This window comes from Telopea speciosissima, chromosome 11 (assembly GCF_018873765.1).
Source record: "Telopea speciosissima isolate NSW1024214 ecotype Mountain lineage chromosome 11, Tspe_v1, whole genome shotgun sequence".
Classification (NCBI taxonomy): Eukaryota; Viridiplantae; Streptophyta; class Magnoliopsida; order Proteales; family Proteaceae; genus Telopea; species Telopea speciosissima.
In genome coordinates this window covers 33,283,393-33,301,013 of record NC_057926.1, presented here as the reverse complement: position 1 = coordinate 33,301,013, position 17,621 = coordinate 33,283,393, and the positions used below count along the sequence as shown (strand labels likewise).

General features: G+C 38.8%; 1 protein-coding gene and 1 non-coding gene across 2 annotated transcripts; both read right to left on the bottom strand.

The window, feature by feature from the left end:
* Nucleotides 1-9,440: 9,440 nt before the first annotated feature.
* Nucleotides 9,441-10,454, bottom strand: LOC122644980. The gene is made up of 2 exons (XM_043838335.1): nt 10,254-10,454; nt 9,441-9,731 (listed from the first exon to the last, which is right to left on the bottom strand). The coding sequence occupies exons 1-2, from the start codon at nt 10,452-10,454 to the stop codon at nt 9,519-9,521; spliced, it is 414 nt and encodes a 137-aa protein (XP_043694270.1). The 3' UTR covers nt 9,441-9,518.
* Nucleotides 10,455-13,135: 2,681 nt separating this feature from the next.
* TRNAI-AAU lies at nt 13,136-13,209 on the bottom strand. Its single transcript has one exon. It is a non-coding gene; the product is annotated as a tRNA-Ile (tRNA).
* Between the last annotated feature and the right edge of the window lie 4,412 nt (nt 13,210-17,621).

The window sequence follows — 17,621 nt, the reverse complement described above, 5'->3', positions numbered from 1 at the left end:
TACACGCCGCTCCCACAGATCAGTTAGTATTCCTTTTCCCATAATCCTAATTACATGATAAAAAAATTAGAATGAATTAAAGAAAAAAAACTAAACGCCAAAATAGAAATAATTAGAAATATAGTAAAACAAAAAACTGAATAAGAAATATATGAAACATAAAATCAAAATTTATAATAAAAAATTACATAACCATCCCATGAACTAACCTTCATCAAATCTACCTGCATGTGCAACTAGCAGCTTGCAATCCTAGATCTCTACTATTAAGTTTCATGGGTTCTTCATTGGTTCAAGTTAAAGAAAAGAAGTTACTGAAACCTAATAATAAGTTCATGAAAAAGTAAGAATTCAATTAACCATAGTTTATAACAGGGTGTACTAGCTCCAAAAACATAATTCAGTCTCAATTGAGTTCCACCCTTTTTTTTTTTAAGTATGCCCCAAATCTTGAATTTTTATCTGCTGCTGTAACTGAAGCGCTGCTGTGCACATCATGCGGCATAGCAGCGGCCATGTATGCACAGCAGGCCCCACTGTGCACACATGGCCGCTGCTGCGCCGCATGATGCGCACAGCAGCGGTCCAGTTACAGCAGCGGATAAAGGTCCCCAAATCTTTAGAAATCTATGCTAGAACCCCCCCTCCCAAAAAAAAAAAAAGGCTCCATTACTTATCTCATGATTTAGTAGCAAAAATGGTAGTAGAAGAACAGAAGATTCTAATATTTAAGGTCAATTAGAGTTGAGGAGTTGCCTCCAAGTGTTTGATGAATTTACACAAAGAGAGTATTAGACTTGAGAGAATAATTGTATATTGTATTGATATTCACCACTATTTACAAGTGATTTACAGTAGTATATATACATGAGTGATTGAGAAGGATTCTCAGTTACTGTCTTGCTATACAAGGGTACATGAAATAATAGGAAAATACTGTTGGAGATTAGGTTGCTGCATTTGTGCTCTCCACCAAAGGAAGCTCCTGAAAAGGAAGATATACAAGGCTGGACCGAATATAGCTTGCCATGTGTGGCTGTGCTATATTCGGCTAATACACCCCCTCAAGCTGATGATGCGATGGGTCGGATCTTAAGCTTGTCACTAAGGAACCGGAACCGGTTTGAGGACAGTCCTTTAGTAAAAATGTCCGCTAATTGGTCTGCTATGGAAATGAACTGAATTGAAATTTCTCGTCGAGCGACCTTTTCGCGGACGAAGTGATAGTCGATCTCAATGTGTTTCGTCCGGGCATGAAAAACCAGATTGGCTGAGAGGTACGTGGCTCCAATATTGCCACACCAGAGGATGGGAGGGTGCGGCACTGGAACTCCAAGTTCTTTGAACAAGGCCACTAGCCATGTCAATTCGGCCTGTAGCATCAGCCAGCCACTGCACGCTGCTTAAGAGAGGACCAAGTTAGTAAGTTGGTGCCGAGAAAAATGATGAACCCACATGTGGATCGACGATCAGTGCTGTCACCAGCCCAGTCAACATCCGAGTAGGCCTGGATGTGTGAGCTGGACCTCTTGTCAATGAGAAGACCATGAGATTTTGTGCTCTTTAGGTAGCGTAGGATACGCTTGATAAGGGACCAGTGCTCATCGGTCGGGGCATGCATGTGTTGACAGGCCCGATTAACTGCATATGCTACATCAGGGCGTGTGAGTGTTACATACTGGAGAGCTCCCACAGTGGAGCGATACAATGTGACATCAGTAATTGTGCACCCCCTGACTTTGAAGGCTTACATGAGATCGAAACTGGTGTGAGGACCGGCTTGCAATCTATCATGACAGTCTTCTGTAATAGATCTGATATGTACCTCTATTGAGAGAGAATAGGGCCCTTTGGATGAGGTACGGCCTCAATGCCCAAGAAATAATGTAGCGGGCTAAGATCCTTGATAGAAAATTCCCTAGACAGTTGCCCAAGAAGAGCTGATATGTTTAGGCCGGCTGCTCGTGACCAAGATGTCATCCACATAGATCAAAACATAGGTCATAGTCCCTTGATCAAGATAAATAAATAGGGACGGATCTGTTTGTGAGGCCCGAAAACCCGCTTGGAGAAGAAACTGTGACAAGCGATGGAACCAGGCACATGGGGCTTGCTTGAGCCCATATAGAGAACGATGTAAACGACATACATAATTAGGGCGAGTGGGGTCCTCAAACCCTGGTGGCTGAACCATGTGCACCTCTTCTGATAATTTGCCATGGAGAAAAGCATTGCTAACATCCAGTTGGCATATAGGCCACCCATTAGTCACAACCAAGGAAAGAACCATCCTGATAGTTGTGGGCTTCACCACTAGGCTGAATGTTTCATTGTAGTCTATTCCTTGCTGTTGATGAAAACCCTTGGCAACAAGGCAGGCCTTGTAGTGCTCAACTGACCCATCAGCTTTCCTCTTGATCCTATACACCCACTTACAACCAACAACATTAAACTTGGGGTTGGGAGGAACAAGAGACCAAGTGCCATTACAAATTAATGCATTAAACTCATCGGCCATAGCAGCCCGCCATGTAGGGCTGCGTTTTGTCTGGCTGTAATAGGTTGGTTCAGCATCATCGGGTCGGGTAGTGGTAGAGAGAGCCTACAGGCTTGAGGTTGCAGGCAAGGGCTGCGGGTATGGTATGGGTTGGGTTGCAACGTAAAGGTATGATAGGGTTCTGGTTTTTGGGCCGGCGTGGGGAGCCACATTGTGGTGTGGTGGGCTGGTTGGTGGGGTTTGAATAGGGCTGATCGGCTGTGTGGGCGTAGGGTTTGGCGATGGGGAAGGTGTGGGGTTCACCCGTGGATTAGGCTGTGTTTGTGGCGGTAAAGGTGTGGGTAGCAAGGGTCCTGCCATTTGATGCGTAATTGGTACCAATGCCCACGGAGGAGAGGGTACAGTCAAGGGAATACGGCCAAGGAGGGACAATTGGGATGAAGAAAAAGGAAATACTATCTCATTAAAGCGCACGTGCCGTGCAATGTAGATTTTATGTGTAACAATATCCATGCAACGGTACCCGGAGTGAGATGGGTTGTACCCCAAGAACACACAAGGAGTGGAGCGAAACTCCATCTTGTAAGAGTTGTAAGGTCTTAGATTTGGAAAACATAAACAACCAAAGATACGCAAAAAAGTATAATCAGGAGAACGATTATGAAGAAGCTCAAAAGGAGATTTACCTCCAGTAGCACGAGACGGCATTCGATTGATAAGGTAAACCGCCGTCTCAAACGCAAAGTGCCAATAGTGGTGAGGCACCATTCCTTGGGCAAGCAAAGTCAACCCTGTTTCAACAATGTGGCAATGACGTCTTTCGACAGTGCCCTGTTGTTCATGGGTGTGGGGACAAGCAACACGGTGTTGAATTCCTAAGGTGGCAAAGAACTTGCAAAGGGAACGAAACTCCCCACCCCAATCCGATTGGATGGCCTTTATTTTCCTGGAAAACAGACGCTCTATAAGCGCCTGAAATCTTTTAAACACATCATAGGCCTCTGAGCGATGAACTAATGGGTAATACCAAAAATAGCGGGTATGGTCATCAACAAATATAATGAAATATTGAAAGCCATTAACATAATTAAAATGCGAGGGTCCCCAAATGTCCATAAAAATTACATCTAAAGGAAATGAACTACGAAATTCTGAAGAATGCAAAGTTTGCCCACTCGATTTTCCAAGTTGGCAGGCCATACAAAGAGGGTTCAAAGAGGAACTAAAAACAGGTAAATTGTGTCTATGAATAATATTTTTAAATATTTGGGCATGGGGATGGCCAAGGCGACGATGCCACCCATCAGAAGAAATAAGCTCATCAATATTGGCAATCGGCGTTGAATGTGCTGCTGGAAACACGTAAAGTCCATTATTGCTCGGACCAAAAAGTAGAGTGTGCTTGGTTTTCTGATCCTTCACAAAAAAAGAAGACGGGTGAAACTCAAAAAATACATCATTGTCACGAGCAAAACGTTGAACAGAAACTAGAGATTTTTAAATATCAGGGACACAAAGTACATTAGAAAGACAAAAGGAACTAGTAGCAGAAGGAAATGAAGAATGGCCAGTATGAGTAATCAAGAGACCCTTACCATTCCCAACATGGAGTTGATCAATGCCTGAATACGCATCATAAGACGACAGGGCCTGCAGGTCTGGTGTAACGTGGTGGGTAGCACCAGTGTCTGGGTACCAGGTGGCATGAGATGGAGGGGACATGGAAGGGTAGGATGTGTAGGACGGTGGGGAGGGGTTAGGGTTATTCAGCCAAGGCTGTGGGGACTGATATGCATATGGTGGTGGTGGTGGTGGTAGTAGGTGTGGTAGGCGGATGGATGTGTGGGTGGGTGTTGAGGTTTAGAATAATAGTTGGTTGTAGTGTGAGTGTTGCGGTTGCAAAAAGGGCACCACAACCGACCCTGCTGATTGGAGCGATAGCCACGGCCACGACCACCACGACTACCAACACCCACCTCTCCCTCCCCTAGAAACACCACGGTCAGATTGTGCACGGGTGGGCTGATTTGATGAAGATGCATCACGAGTTGCAACATTGGCAGTGGGAGTCCGTGGGCTGCTGCTGGCATCAATGAGTGATAATTTTTTCAATGAGGACATGTGCAAAAATTCATGAGTCACGAGCTGTGAGTGTAATTCATCATAAGAGACAGGGGTCAAACGCCCCGCTAGTGTAGGAATGATGTCTCGAAGATCCAATCTCAAGGACCGGAATATGTGGATGTTGAAATCTGTGGTGGAGATCGAAGCTCCGACAGTGGCAAGGTCATCGGCGATTGCCTTAGCACGTTGCAAAAAGGAAGCAACAAATTCTTCAGGCTTGTGAACAAGATCTTGCAGAGCAAGATGTAAGGAGAGAATGCGTGTAGCGGAACCAGATGCATAAGCCGTTTCAGGGTTTCCCAGATATCCCTGCTCGTGGCTTTCCCAATAATGAGTGGGAATACCTCCTCTGTGAGAGAGGAGAGAAGAAGACTGCGAAGAACGGCATCTTGTTGACGCCACATTGCTGCAGTTAATGGATTGGTGGGGCAGGGATTGGATCCATCGAGGAACCCAAAGAGGTTTTGGCCTTGAAAGAAGGCCTCAATCTGTGTACGCCAGTATAAGAAATTTTTGGGAGATAATTTAATGGATATATAATGGTGAGCATTTGGAACAGATGGTGATAAGTTCCGTTGAAAGCTGATAATTGGATCAGTGAACATGGGTGGGTTATGCAACACTGGGAGAGGGGAAGTAACCATGGAGCTGATGGAGGCTGCGGCATGCAGCAGATCAGTAGTGCTGGAAGAGGCTGGCGTTGAAGTGATTGGGTCCCCCATGGTCGAATGGCTGAGCAAGAGAAAGAAAAGAAGAAAAAAAAAGAGAAAGGCTCGTTGGAGTTTAGGATGGCTGTGATACCATAACAGACTTGAGAGAATAATTATATTGTATTGATATTCACCACTATTTACAAGTGATTAACAGTAGTATATATACATGAGTGATTGAGAAGGATTCTCAGTTACTGTCTTGCTATACAAGGGTACATGAAATAATAGGAAAATACTGCTGGAGATTAGGTTGCTGCATTTGTGCTCTCCACCAAAGGAAGCTCCTGAAAAGGAAGTTATACAAGGCTGGACCGAATATAGCTTGCCATGTGTGGCTGTGCTATATTCGGCTGATAGAGAGTATTTGTACTACTGGGAGAGGTTGCAGAAGAGTACTATTGGTGCCTGTATATATGAATCCATCTGAGCTGCCTTTGAGTAGATCATCAGTAACAAGTGTAGCTAGCTAGCTAGCTAGAACCGCCCCTTCCATTAACATTTTACTGTGCAAATTTGAAGGGTTTGTTTTATAGGTTTTTTTATACCCAACAAGCAAGCAAGAAGGAATGCCTAAGCTCTTATGGTAGTTCCATATCCCCTGACCCATGATATTGCCTAAGCTCTTATGGCTTAGGCTTCTGTTCTAGAGTGACTTCTTTAGAATATGCTGGACTACTCATCTTTTATTCTGTGATTTTTAAATCATCTACTATGGTCCTTGCATTAATCCTTGTTTAGTTTTTGTCATGAGTTCATTGTAGAGTTCTTGCACCATCTTTTTTTGCAGAGGAGTTAAGACATGGAGAAAACTGACATGACCAAGAAGCAAATGACTCCAAGTGCACCCAGCCGTAGAGGATCAGAATTCTTTTGGATTGGCAAATGTTGGCTTCTCCTTTTTTTGGGCTTGATTCTGGAATGGGCTCCCTGCCTCCATCTGAGTTCTCTATGGTTCCTAACCTACAGGTCCACGATGAAGATTTAAATCTTGAGGATGATCTTGGGCTTTTCAACGAAGACGGAAAAAAATAGTCCCACATCGAATATGAATGGGGAATGTGGGGGGTTTATAAGTACTTGGGCACCATCTCCTTAATTGTTAACTATTGAGGATGAGTTCTACTCAAGTCCCTAACATATAAATCAGGGGTTAAAGCATTACTCCTGAATATCGAAAGTGGAAGTAGATAGTGTAGGGCCTAGACTATGGTTGTAGTTAAAATCTGAGTATTGACTAAATGCTGAGGTCAGTGTGACTTATACGTAGGCAACTTGCCGAAGCATGTATACCTTTGTATTGTGGATGTAGTAGTCCCTTGGTAGGCCTGACCTCTTTTAGTTGAAGGCGAAGGTGCATGTGAATTGTAGCCGATAATTATGGAATGCTCTGGCCGATGGTGTTAGCAAGTGTGTTTCAGCTCTGGGCAGCGGTGTGTATGTTATGAATGCCTACAATGTGTCAGTAGTTTTAGTTGATTAGGGAACACCAAGGGTGAGTTAAGAAGACTGTAGGAAAATTTTGAAAGAATTTTTAGACATTGATTCACCCCTCCCCCACTCCCATCTCAGTGTCAACCTCGGAACAACAGTTGCTACTCTTAAATTATCATTTTTCTTCCATTCTCAGGTTTATCGGTTTATGGAAGATCTTATTCTGCTTGAGCAGTTCACGATGTAATTTGATATTTTCGGGTTTAAAGTTTAAATTTCCTGTTTTAAGGTTTCACAATTTCCGGTTTCAAGCTTCACCCCACAAGGTAATTAGAGAAAAAGAAAAGAGAGATTTGAAAATTGGTGAACACAAAAGAGGAAGAGTCCATTAAATTAAATAATAAAAAAAAAGGAAGAATCCAACTGTGCTTCACCGTTAAATAGAGCTACCAATTTTTTCATGTGGCCATGTATTAGGTACTTAATCGTCGCCAAAAGCTCCAGAGCTGTTGGAACATGTTAAATCAATCTCTTTAACTTATCACATACTAGGTTGGTCCAATCTAGCACCCATACACTACAGTGATCCCCATTATTAAGCAATTAACAGTATAACACATTGTGAAGAGTAGTATCTCTGTCCAACACGTGGATTTGGGTATCGGCATCGTATCTGTATCGATGGTACTTAACCGATACCAGCACGGTTTACCATATTGGCCATGGTATCAAACATATCGGCCAGATCGGATGTGATGATTTAATAGAGGTTATAAATCTACAATGATAGGCTTAAAGTATCGGTATCATATCAAGTGTATCAGCTGATCGATAAATATGTATCAATAATTTTTATAAAATTCTGGATTTTTTGTTCTATTTTTTATTATTTTTTTACCAATATAGTAACGTGATACATTGGCCTATCCAAAAATATATATATATGGTCCAGCCAACTGTATCAGACCCATAGAGACCAATTCCACTGATACATGCCAATATCGGTCGAGATGGATAATATTACCGATACCGTAATTTAAAACCATGGTCCAACAAGCAATGTGACCGATCCATGTCAAGGTGCCCATGAATCTTGATCCAATAGTAATTACACATTAGAGAAGCCAAGATCAAACTAGACACAAAGTTGGCCGGGATCACCCCGGTCAGGCCAGCCCAATCCAGGTTCTTTCCAGGCAAAGTTGGTATAGCTGGTGGAATCATTGCAAACCATGGACTTTAACCAACTCCATCACTAAGCCCAAAAATTTTAAAAAGGTTAGAATGATTTCATCCTTGAAGTCCAAGCAAAGTTGGCTGTTGGGTGATTCTGTCTGATATATACATAAAGGAACTCAGTCCCTCTCAACATCCCCCAGATAGCTTAATATTCTTTTGCCAGAGCCCAAAAGCAGGAAAAGGATCTAAAGAGACAATGTTTCAGGTGAAGAAGAGCATTATCACATTCTTTGTTGTCTTCATTCTCATCCTCACCTCTTCAGTCTCTTCTTATTCTATCCATCCACCTGATGATGTTGTCCACTCTTCGTTGTCTGAAGTAGAAGAGCAAATGGTGAAGTCCCAACCAAAATGGTCAAGGAAGCCATGGATGAATCATGGGAACTTTCGTGGTCGAAAGAAACACCTCATTAGTTCATCTGATGAGCCTCCTTCTCAAGTTAGAGAGTTGTCTGTATAGCTTCAGCATCATTGAATGTGGAGGTGGTTTGTGTTATAGAGTTACTACTGTTGTTTGTGTAATTCATCTACCTCATGGGTTTATTACTGAGTTTGATTAGATATTATTAAAGAAAAGAAAAAAGAATTTGAGTGTTGAATTATGAAATCTGAAGATTGATTAGTTACTCTACTCTAATATTTTCATGTGAAAGTAAAGAAAAATTGCTTCATTAACATGCTATCATTGCCATTCATGTCTTATTTGCTCTGGTTGCTCTGTTCATGGGTTGGAGAAAGATGAGTTAGCCAAAATCTCCACTGAACATGTTGAATGACAGAAAACTATTTCATTGCTCATAATTTGTGAATCCATTTGACAATACCCACTTATTATTATCAATCATCATTCAATGTTAGGATCCCAATCCCAGCCTAAGTTTGAAATCAGAATCATACCTGCCAAGGGGGTTAAATCTAGTTGAATCCTAGTTCAATTAGATCTTGTCCCAGCAAGCCTAAAACCAGAAACAAGGACAGTCATTTGCTCAAGTTCTAACCAGTTTTCCATTAAATTCTCTTGACTAGTATCAAAGCTTTATCTGGTTCCCCAAAAATGTTGTTATACTCATGGTTTTAAATATCAATATCGGCATTGCCAATACCAATACAACTCAGGCGTTTCGGCCCGGATCAGATGTTTTTTTTTTTTTTTTTTTTTTTTTTTTTTTTGAATTACTACAAACTGTTATACCAATAAGGGATCGGCCAAATATCGTTATCTGTGGTAGAAAGTATCTTCAAGTAATAGCCTGTCCATAGAATCAGGAGTCTCTAAACCTTGAAGATGAAAACATGCTATGAGACATAAAGTTATACTTCCTTTGATTAGATTTTAAATACAAATACTTAACATTTGACTTTCCAGTGATTTGATTACATAATTACAGATAATCTACCTTCTTTCTCTTTCAGTAAAATTTTACCAGTCAAGAAAAGAAAAATGCATGGAAGCACTTCTTAATAAGATGATAATGAAAACAAATCTCAAAGATGACCAGCCAGTAACAGTAATTTTAGACCACAGATGCATTACATTCTTCCATTAGAATGATGATATTATCCTCTGGTGCACTAATAAGGGAAGGTAAAATTGTGCAATTGGATGAGGAAGGACATTGATTTGTTCCACCAGCTTCAGATTCAAGGCTCACCCCTTCCTTCATAACTGGCAAGTCAGCCCTCCTTTGTGTATTTGCTGGCCTCTGTTCCTTCCATATTCTTGAATCCTGATAATCAAGGCATTAAAGATCAGACGCTCAAGAAGAAGCCTTTCCTAACCTGTGGCAAAAGTTTCCTAAAAATGCTTTTACTGGTATTTCCAAGCATATGAACTAGAGATATCAACATGTAAAGAATCCATGAATGGGGGATCAGAGATCTCCAGTAAATTATAATGACAAAAGAAATGCTTTAGCATGAACACCCAAATCAATGTCTAATAGTTCTATCGGATAAAGGGTCCTCCATCAAGAAATCTGGATTACATCACAGTTAGAATTTAGCAAGGTAACCTCTCCTTACAGACCAAGACAAACCGGCCCCAAAATGAATTCAGAAAATTTCTTGGCTAAGTGGAAAACATCTTCTATTTTTCTCCAAGTACTAGATAAGAGGGAGAAAATATATCCAAAACAAGTGACTTTCATTCTTAGTTTTACAGTATAATTAGTGACATTCCAAGTTACTGTCAATAACAAAAGAAAATTTTAAGAAACATCAAAAAATTTAGTTAAACAATTCAAACTTACATTGAGAATGGAAGGTTCTGGTAAGGGGCATTTTACTGGTTGATCATTGTCCAGAGGCTCAATTGGGTGTTCAACTGCCTTAAACTCTATATCCACTTCAATTCCATGAGAGGCAGCAGCAGTAGTACTAGTAGGACGAGTGCTCTCGGAATGCAGTAGTGGATGCGGTGGTGGAGATACTTGCCTCTCATCCTGCACCATAATAAGTTCCCTCAATTTAATAAAATTAATCCTTACATGTATGATTCCTAGATGTATGAGAAGAAATAAAGAAATATGAACATAAGTGGAAAAAATGAAAGTTGATTGGTTAAACAGTCTTCTCAAAGGATTAAGAACAAGACTCATTTATGATATCTAAAGAAATTTGTAAAAACTGCATAACTAATATCAAGAATTTAATAACTCCCCTCAATAAAATTAACATGAATGAGATCATTCAAGGAAGCAAACTAGTTCAGATAATGAAAGGCCAAGAAACTAAAACCAGACTAGATTGAATCAATTCAAGATGAAAATCCTCTCCCCTCTCAGTGTCAATCTTTCTGATCAATCTTTTTCAACTTATGTGCAAAGAACAGGGCTAACATTAGATGAAATAAATCAATGAAAAAACAGAGTAAAATCAATCCATCATACAGGTTGAAATGGAAACTAAGAAAGTTCAAAACTGTACAATGAAAAGGTTCAAAAACTAAGTTCAGATGAACAAATTAGATCAAATTAGAGTGAAAAAACCTGAATGGAGAGAAACATTCAGAGTTAGTGGAGGAATCAAAAAACAGAGTCAAATAAACTATGACTCTTAGAGAAACAGAAAACAATCATGGAGGATCAAAAGAGATGGCAAAACAAGAATGAAGTTGGGAATTTTCATTTAAAGAAATGAACCCATAACAAAATAAAGAAGTTAGCCATTTAAACAAAAAACACCCAATGCCCAGACACTGAAACCCAATTCACAAGTCAGATCAATAAAAAAATCATAAGAAAAGGGCAAAAACAAAAAAATGAAATGTCTTTCTAGCAAAGAACTATCAAGAGGTGAGAGGGATGCTTACAAATGTACTTTGAGTTCGTCTAAGCCCACTTCTCTCAGAGAATCATGCGAAGGTACCCACCATTCTCTTCCCTCTCTCGTCTCCAATCACTAATTACACAAAATGGGTCTTCTCTAATCTTTGCCTTCTTCTCGGACAATAAATATCTCTCTCTCTCTCTCTCTCTCTGTCTTTTAGTGGAACGTAGAACTGGAAAGATTTTTTCTTTTTTATATAATCTTCTGGATACTGATGGATTCTTAATTGGTGTGACGGGTTTAGTTTGGATTCTCTCTCTCTCTCTCTCGATCAGAGTAGAGAGCACTGAGAGAATTATGTAATAGGGGAACATTAGAAAAAGCTGCAAGAGAGATGAAATGGACAGTTGGCACTTTGAGAGAATCCATGAAAACTTGTCAACCTTCCAATGGATTAATGTAAAGCAAAGCTAATCAAAGGGTTGACGTTGAGAGATACATTCGTTACGATACAAAACCTTTTATACCTCGTCTTCCCTTTATTACTATTTATTACTATTTATGTGACGCAGTCATTGTGGCAGTGTCAGGCGACTTAAGCCTGGCGCACCTGGGAGGATTGATTGAGCAATTCTTTTTGTTGCCCCCCATACACGAGTTTCAATTTTACCCACACCCAATGTGTCAATTTTGGATCAGAAAGGATAATCATGGTTTTAATGTACAGTATCAGAACGGGTATCGACGGCTTGTAAAATCGATACGATATCAGTATGGTATCCATTTGGATTGACTGTATCAAACAAAAATACTTTTGAATTTTCTTAAAAAATGAGTTTTTTTATTATTTTACCGTTTGTTTGTATTATGCTATTGATACGATATCGATATGGTATCGGTATTGATGACTAGTAAAATCGATATATATCACACGATACAGACGATACGATACTGATACTTAGAACTATGGATAATCGCACCGGACCCAAATCAGAATCGACTCACTCATTAGCTTATTGGTCCGGTCCCGAATCTACCAATTAGGAACCAGAGGAACTAATAGTCCTAGAACAAATTCACATTATAACCCTATATATGTTATATAATTCTTTGGACTCAAGTTCGTGAGAGCTAAAATCAAATCCTTTATTTTTTTTGGTCTTTCAATTTTGACTGGTAGCATTTGTCTCATGAGCTATTAAGATTTGGCTATAAATTTAAAGGTCCATTTGGAAAATGCTAACTTAAGAACATACCTTAAAATAATCCTAACTGATGTTCCTACTTATTAATTAATACAAAACAAGTGGTAATATAGAAAAGTTGTGATTTAAAAAAACAAAAAAAAGTAAAGCATATCTCATGTGATTGAAATTAGTTTCTTATTATAATATTATTAGATATATGTAGCATGTATTAGGGAATTTTTTATTTTAAATCAAAAAATTGTGCTAAAAGGACAATATAAGAAAATAAAAATGTTGGAATATTTTTAGTGTATTCACTCTCTCTTTTTTTTCTTGTTTAGCCACTATGCTAGCCCTAGCACACTACTTAGTAGTGCTAGCGTATCGGCACTCCTAGTTGTTAGTAGTGAAGGAACAAAGACGATGAAGAATTGTTATTGGTGAAGTCTGATCTCAGTCTTAAATGAAGATACCACCTGGTCTAAGCAACAAGATTCTCAATCCATCCATACTCCGCTGCACTAACAGTGAATTTTCAACCAATTCTGCCCTTATTTTAGGTAGACTGTAAAAAATAGAAGAAAATTTTATAACAAAATTTTCAACCAATTATGCCCTTATTTTAGGTAGACTGTTTTTAAAAGAAGAAAGTTTTAAAAACAAAATCAATATAAAGTTGGCTCATGCAGGTCTCGAACCTGCGACCTTCGCGTTATTAGCACGACGTTCTAACCAACTGAGCTAATAGGCCAATACAAATAAATTATGTTGGAATATATTTAAACCTATTTATTTAAAAAAAAAATACCACGAGAAAAAATTTTCCTAATCTAAGATTTGATTAAATAGTACTTTATTATTGTGAACAAAAATTTGACAACTTCTACTTGTGTTGGATATATTTTCACTCAACATGTTTTGGTAGAAGAATGCAACAATGATCAATTAAGAGGTTATGTTTTAATTCATTTTCTTTTGTTGCCTTTGTCTGTTTTAGTTAAGAGTCATGAAAAAAAATAGAAGAAAATTTCCACGTAAAATCAATACAAAATGTTAGAATTTTGCTTGAAAGTTTTTTCTTTAAAAAAAAAAAAAATCAAAATAAATTTGGCCCATGCAGGTCTCTGCAACCTTCGCGTTATTAGCACGATGCTCTAACCGACTGAGCTAAAAGACCAATATAAGAAAATAAAAATGTTGGAATATTTTTACAACATTTATTCTAAAAAAAAGAAGAAAGAGTAAATGTAGCATGTGTTAGCTTATTATAATATTATTAGATATATGTAGCATGTGTTATAATATTTTCTTATACAAGTTTTGTGATTTAAAAAAAAAAAAAAGGGGAAGCATATCTCATGTGATTGAAATTAGTGTCTTATTATAATATTATTAGATATATGTAGCATGTATTAGGGAATTTTTCTTATTTAGGACTCTTTGGAACCGTTTAAGAACCAGAACCAGCCCACCCATTAGTTAATGGTCATGGATCTCAAGTTTGGAACTAATTAGCTTATTGGTCCAGTTCTGGTCATAACCCTTTAAGGCTAGAACCATTAAGGAACCGTACCGATAGCCCAGAACCGGACCAATTTACACTCCTAGACTAGCATCCCTCATAAGACTAAGAATAGGGGTGCAAGTTTGGCTCTATCAACCTGAACCCGCCCTGGCTCGTCCTGAGCCCGAACAGGGCCTAGGTTGAGATATCTTGGCATTGAGGGTGGGTCAGTTGGAAATTTCAGAACCTTGAGTCAGGGTTGGGTCGGGTCGTGCCAGGATTGAGGCCTCGGGCTGAGATTAGCCCAACCTGACCCTATTTTAAGTCATACTATAAAATTTATATATATATATATATATATATATATATATATATATATGTATTATAAGCTTTAAATGTCACCCACATTTTATTATAGCATTATTTTACCTAAAATTGATAATTTTCACCCTCATAAAGGTTTAGTACATAAACAAGAATAAATGGTTTGTGCCAATAAATCATGAACACCTCTTCATATGTTTATGAATTTTAATTTATATTAAATAAAATTATGGAATTGAAATCATACCAAACACCTACAAAAAAAAATATGTCGTATAAATAGATAATTTTTTAATATATATATGTAAATTTTTTATGATGAGGCCCATTGTATTATGTCCAAAGACTGTAAAATGAAGTCTGAAAAGAGAACATTTTTCCTATCATTTTTCCAACCTTTTACTTCGAGCCAAATAGATGCATAACACAAGACAATCAGTTGTAAATTGTTAGAGAATCAGAGGTGAAGACAAAATCCAATCCTGGTTCCTCAGTGTCAAACCTCTACAGACTTTACCAGCAAAACTTAATGGCATCCTCTGTATCTAATATAATTAATCGATTACATAAAAACAGAAAAAAAATTTCTAATAACCAAGTTTGGTTGCATTTAGGTTATCAGAAATTTTTACCATGTTATTGTGGTCAACATAGGGCGTGTTTTCTTGAATTTTTATCCTCTTAAGTGCAGTAGTTACCATCTGATGCACTTTAAATATATGCACTGGACAATACAACATACTTAGAGAGGATGAAAATCCGTATTTTCTCCTTGTCTTCCTCAAATAAAGAACCATAGAGTGTCAGAACCTATTGAAAAAACAAATCATAAAGGTTATATTATCAAAGGATGAACATGAATCTGCCTAAAAAATTAAATTAAGAGGAAGAAGACAACATGAAGGTGACCAGTTAAATTATCTTTGAAAAACAAAAAGTGAAATCCAAATATTTGTGGTGAAAGGTGCAAGTAATGAGAGAATTAAGTTTTATATCAATCTCAAGTGGATTGTAAACTATAACCAGAAAGTATGAACATCACTAGTGGATGGAAGCATAAACTACCTAATCTCCAAATGGGTCGATTAATTGTCTGCAGTTCTCATTTGGACAACATTAGGCTGCGTTTGGTATGTATTATTAAATAATAATAATATTTAATATTTATAATCTTTCTATTTTTAAGCTTTAGGGCGGCAGATCAGTTGAAATAATGATCAGGCTGGCTATTTTGGGATCTGCACATCAGGTGGATATGTACAGATTAGTACAGATTACCAGCTGAAGATGGGGCGATGAATAATACATTCTAAGAAAGCATATCAAACACAGCCTTAGTCTTTCATCCATGATCTTAATCTCAAACTCAACATTTTGTAGATCCCAGAAACCCCAACCCCCCTCCCTTGAAGATCTTACCCTTTTCCTTTCACCCAAAAAATAAAAAGTGGACATTTTGAAATTAAGGCTGATTTTTTGGAATGCATTATTGACCTAGAATGCATTATAATAAAGTATACCAAACGCAACATAAGAATACACCAGAGTACAGTTTAAGTGCCGTGTTTATCCAACATGTAATCGACTACCATAAAGTCAATTTGGATCCTCTACTGCCGAGCTACCCGGTAGGACCGTGCTTCCCAGACACAGTTTTGAGTGCAATGTCCACCTTACCCCTGCCCAATCGCCTTGCCCGAGTGGGGGTAAGACGGTCATTGTGTGCAACACCGTATCTAGGCAACACGATTCTGCCGGGCAGCTGGGGATCCACATAAAATGCCAATCATGGATAATTGCCCAACCCACCTAAGATCGGAATCGTGCATGAACTAAGATTTTACTTGTTTGCCTAATTGGAAATCTGGGGGGATGGGGGGGGGGGGATGCGCGAAAAAAAGTTGGGGGGGGGGGGGGGGGGGGGGAATGGTGAGGCGTTGGTTTTTTTTTTTTTTTTTTTAAAATTTTTTTTTTTTTTTTTTTTTTTAAGCCAGGGGGATGTAGGTGGGGGAGGGCATCACATGGGTGGTGGGGTGGGGGGTTTGGGCAAGGGGGAGCAGGGAAACAAAATTTGGAAACTGTGGGGTAGTTGCCCAACCCACCTAAGATTAGATAATCTCAGCTGCAAGCAACTAAGTGGTTTTGGGGTGGGGGGGGGGGGGGGGGGGGGGGGGGGGGGGGGGGGGGGGGGGGGGGGGGGGGGTATGGGGGGGGGGGGGGGGGGGGGGGGGGGGGGTATTTTACTTGTTTTAGTCCTCCTAATACACTAATTTTGACATTGTGGACAAGAGACTTTGGATTAGCTTAGATAGACCACTTGTTTGATTTGGTGACCTCTCTAACAGGTCTTGTTTAATCATTACAATGGACTATCAATTATGATCCATTTAATTGATAAATCCAATGATGATGAACAAATTACTTTCCCCTGATTTCCCTGGTGACCAATTCCACTACGGTCCCATTTGTTTGCAAGGAAAATTAAAGGGTAGTGACAATTACTAACCTATGAAGGAAACTTTTATTCATTACCTCACAAGATTATCAGTTAACTCTGTAAAATTACTTTTATTCTATTTTAAATTTTTTAAATTTCCCTTTATTTTGCATCAGAATCCTTGGATCTGAAAAGTAAAATAAAACTTGCATTTAAAAATATCATTACTATATAAGATAAGAATTATATAATGTTAGGTACACATTTATGTTAGGTACTAATAATAAAAATTCCCTTCTTAGGTTTATAATTTTCACTCTCCTTCCCTTTATTTTCCTTGCAACAAAGTAAAGCATAAGCTTTTACCGATATCATATTCTATTGAGGCTTAGATGGAGGTATTCCCAAAAAAAATTCTAGGAAGAGAGGAAGAAAAATAGAGGAGCTCCATTGGAGAGTCTGGATCTTATTTGCCTAATAAAGGGAGTCAAGTTTGCCATAAGGAGGTTCACTTTACAATTCCCTGACCTTACGATCCTCTAATGATATGAAAACGGCTCTATAAACTCATCTCCAACCTATTCTCTCTTTTTCTTTCATCCCAAAAAAAAATATTTTAATTTCCCTCAAGTCAGAGTCATCCACTTGCAGTTCAAACCAGTTAAAAAAAGGCCAGAACAGTCTGGTTCTAAAGACTATACATATATCTCCAACATCCATTTTCATAACCCCACTGCGAGGAATTTCAGGGAAATTAATTTAAAAAGAAAAAAAGAATGATAATCCATAAAAGAATGGGCAAGAGATCGCTGCTTGGTTGTGTACCCCTGTGCGCACAGGGGTATTAACACAGATGGGATTTGTTATTTCAGGAGAGGCAGTGTAGTAATTTCGCAGC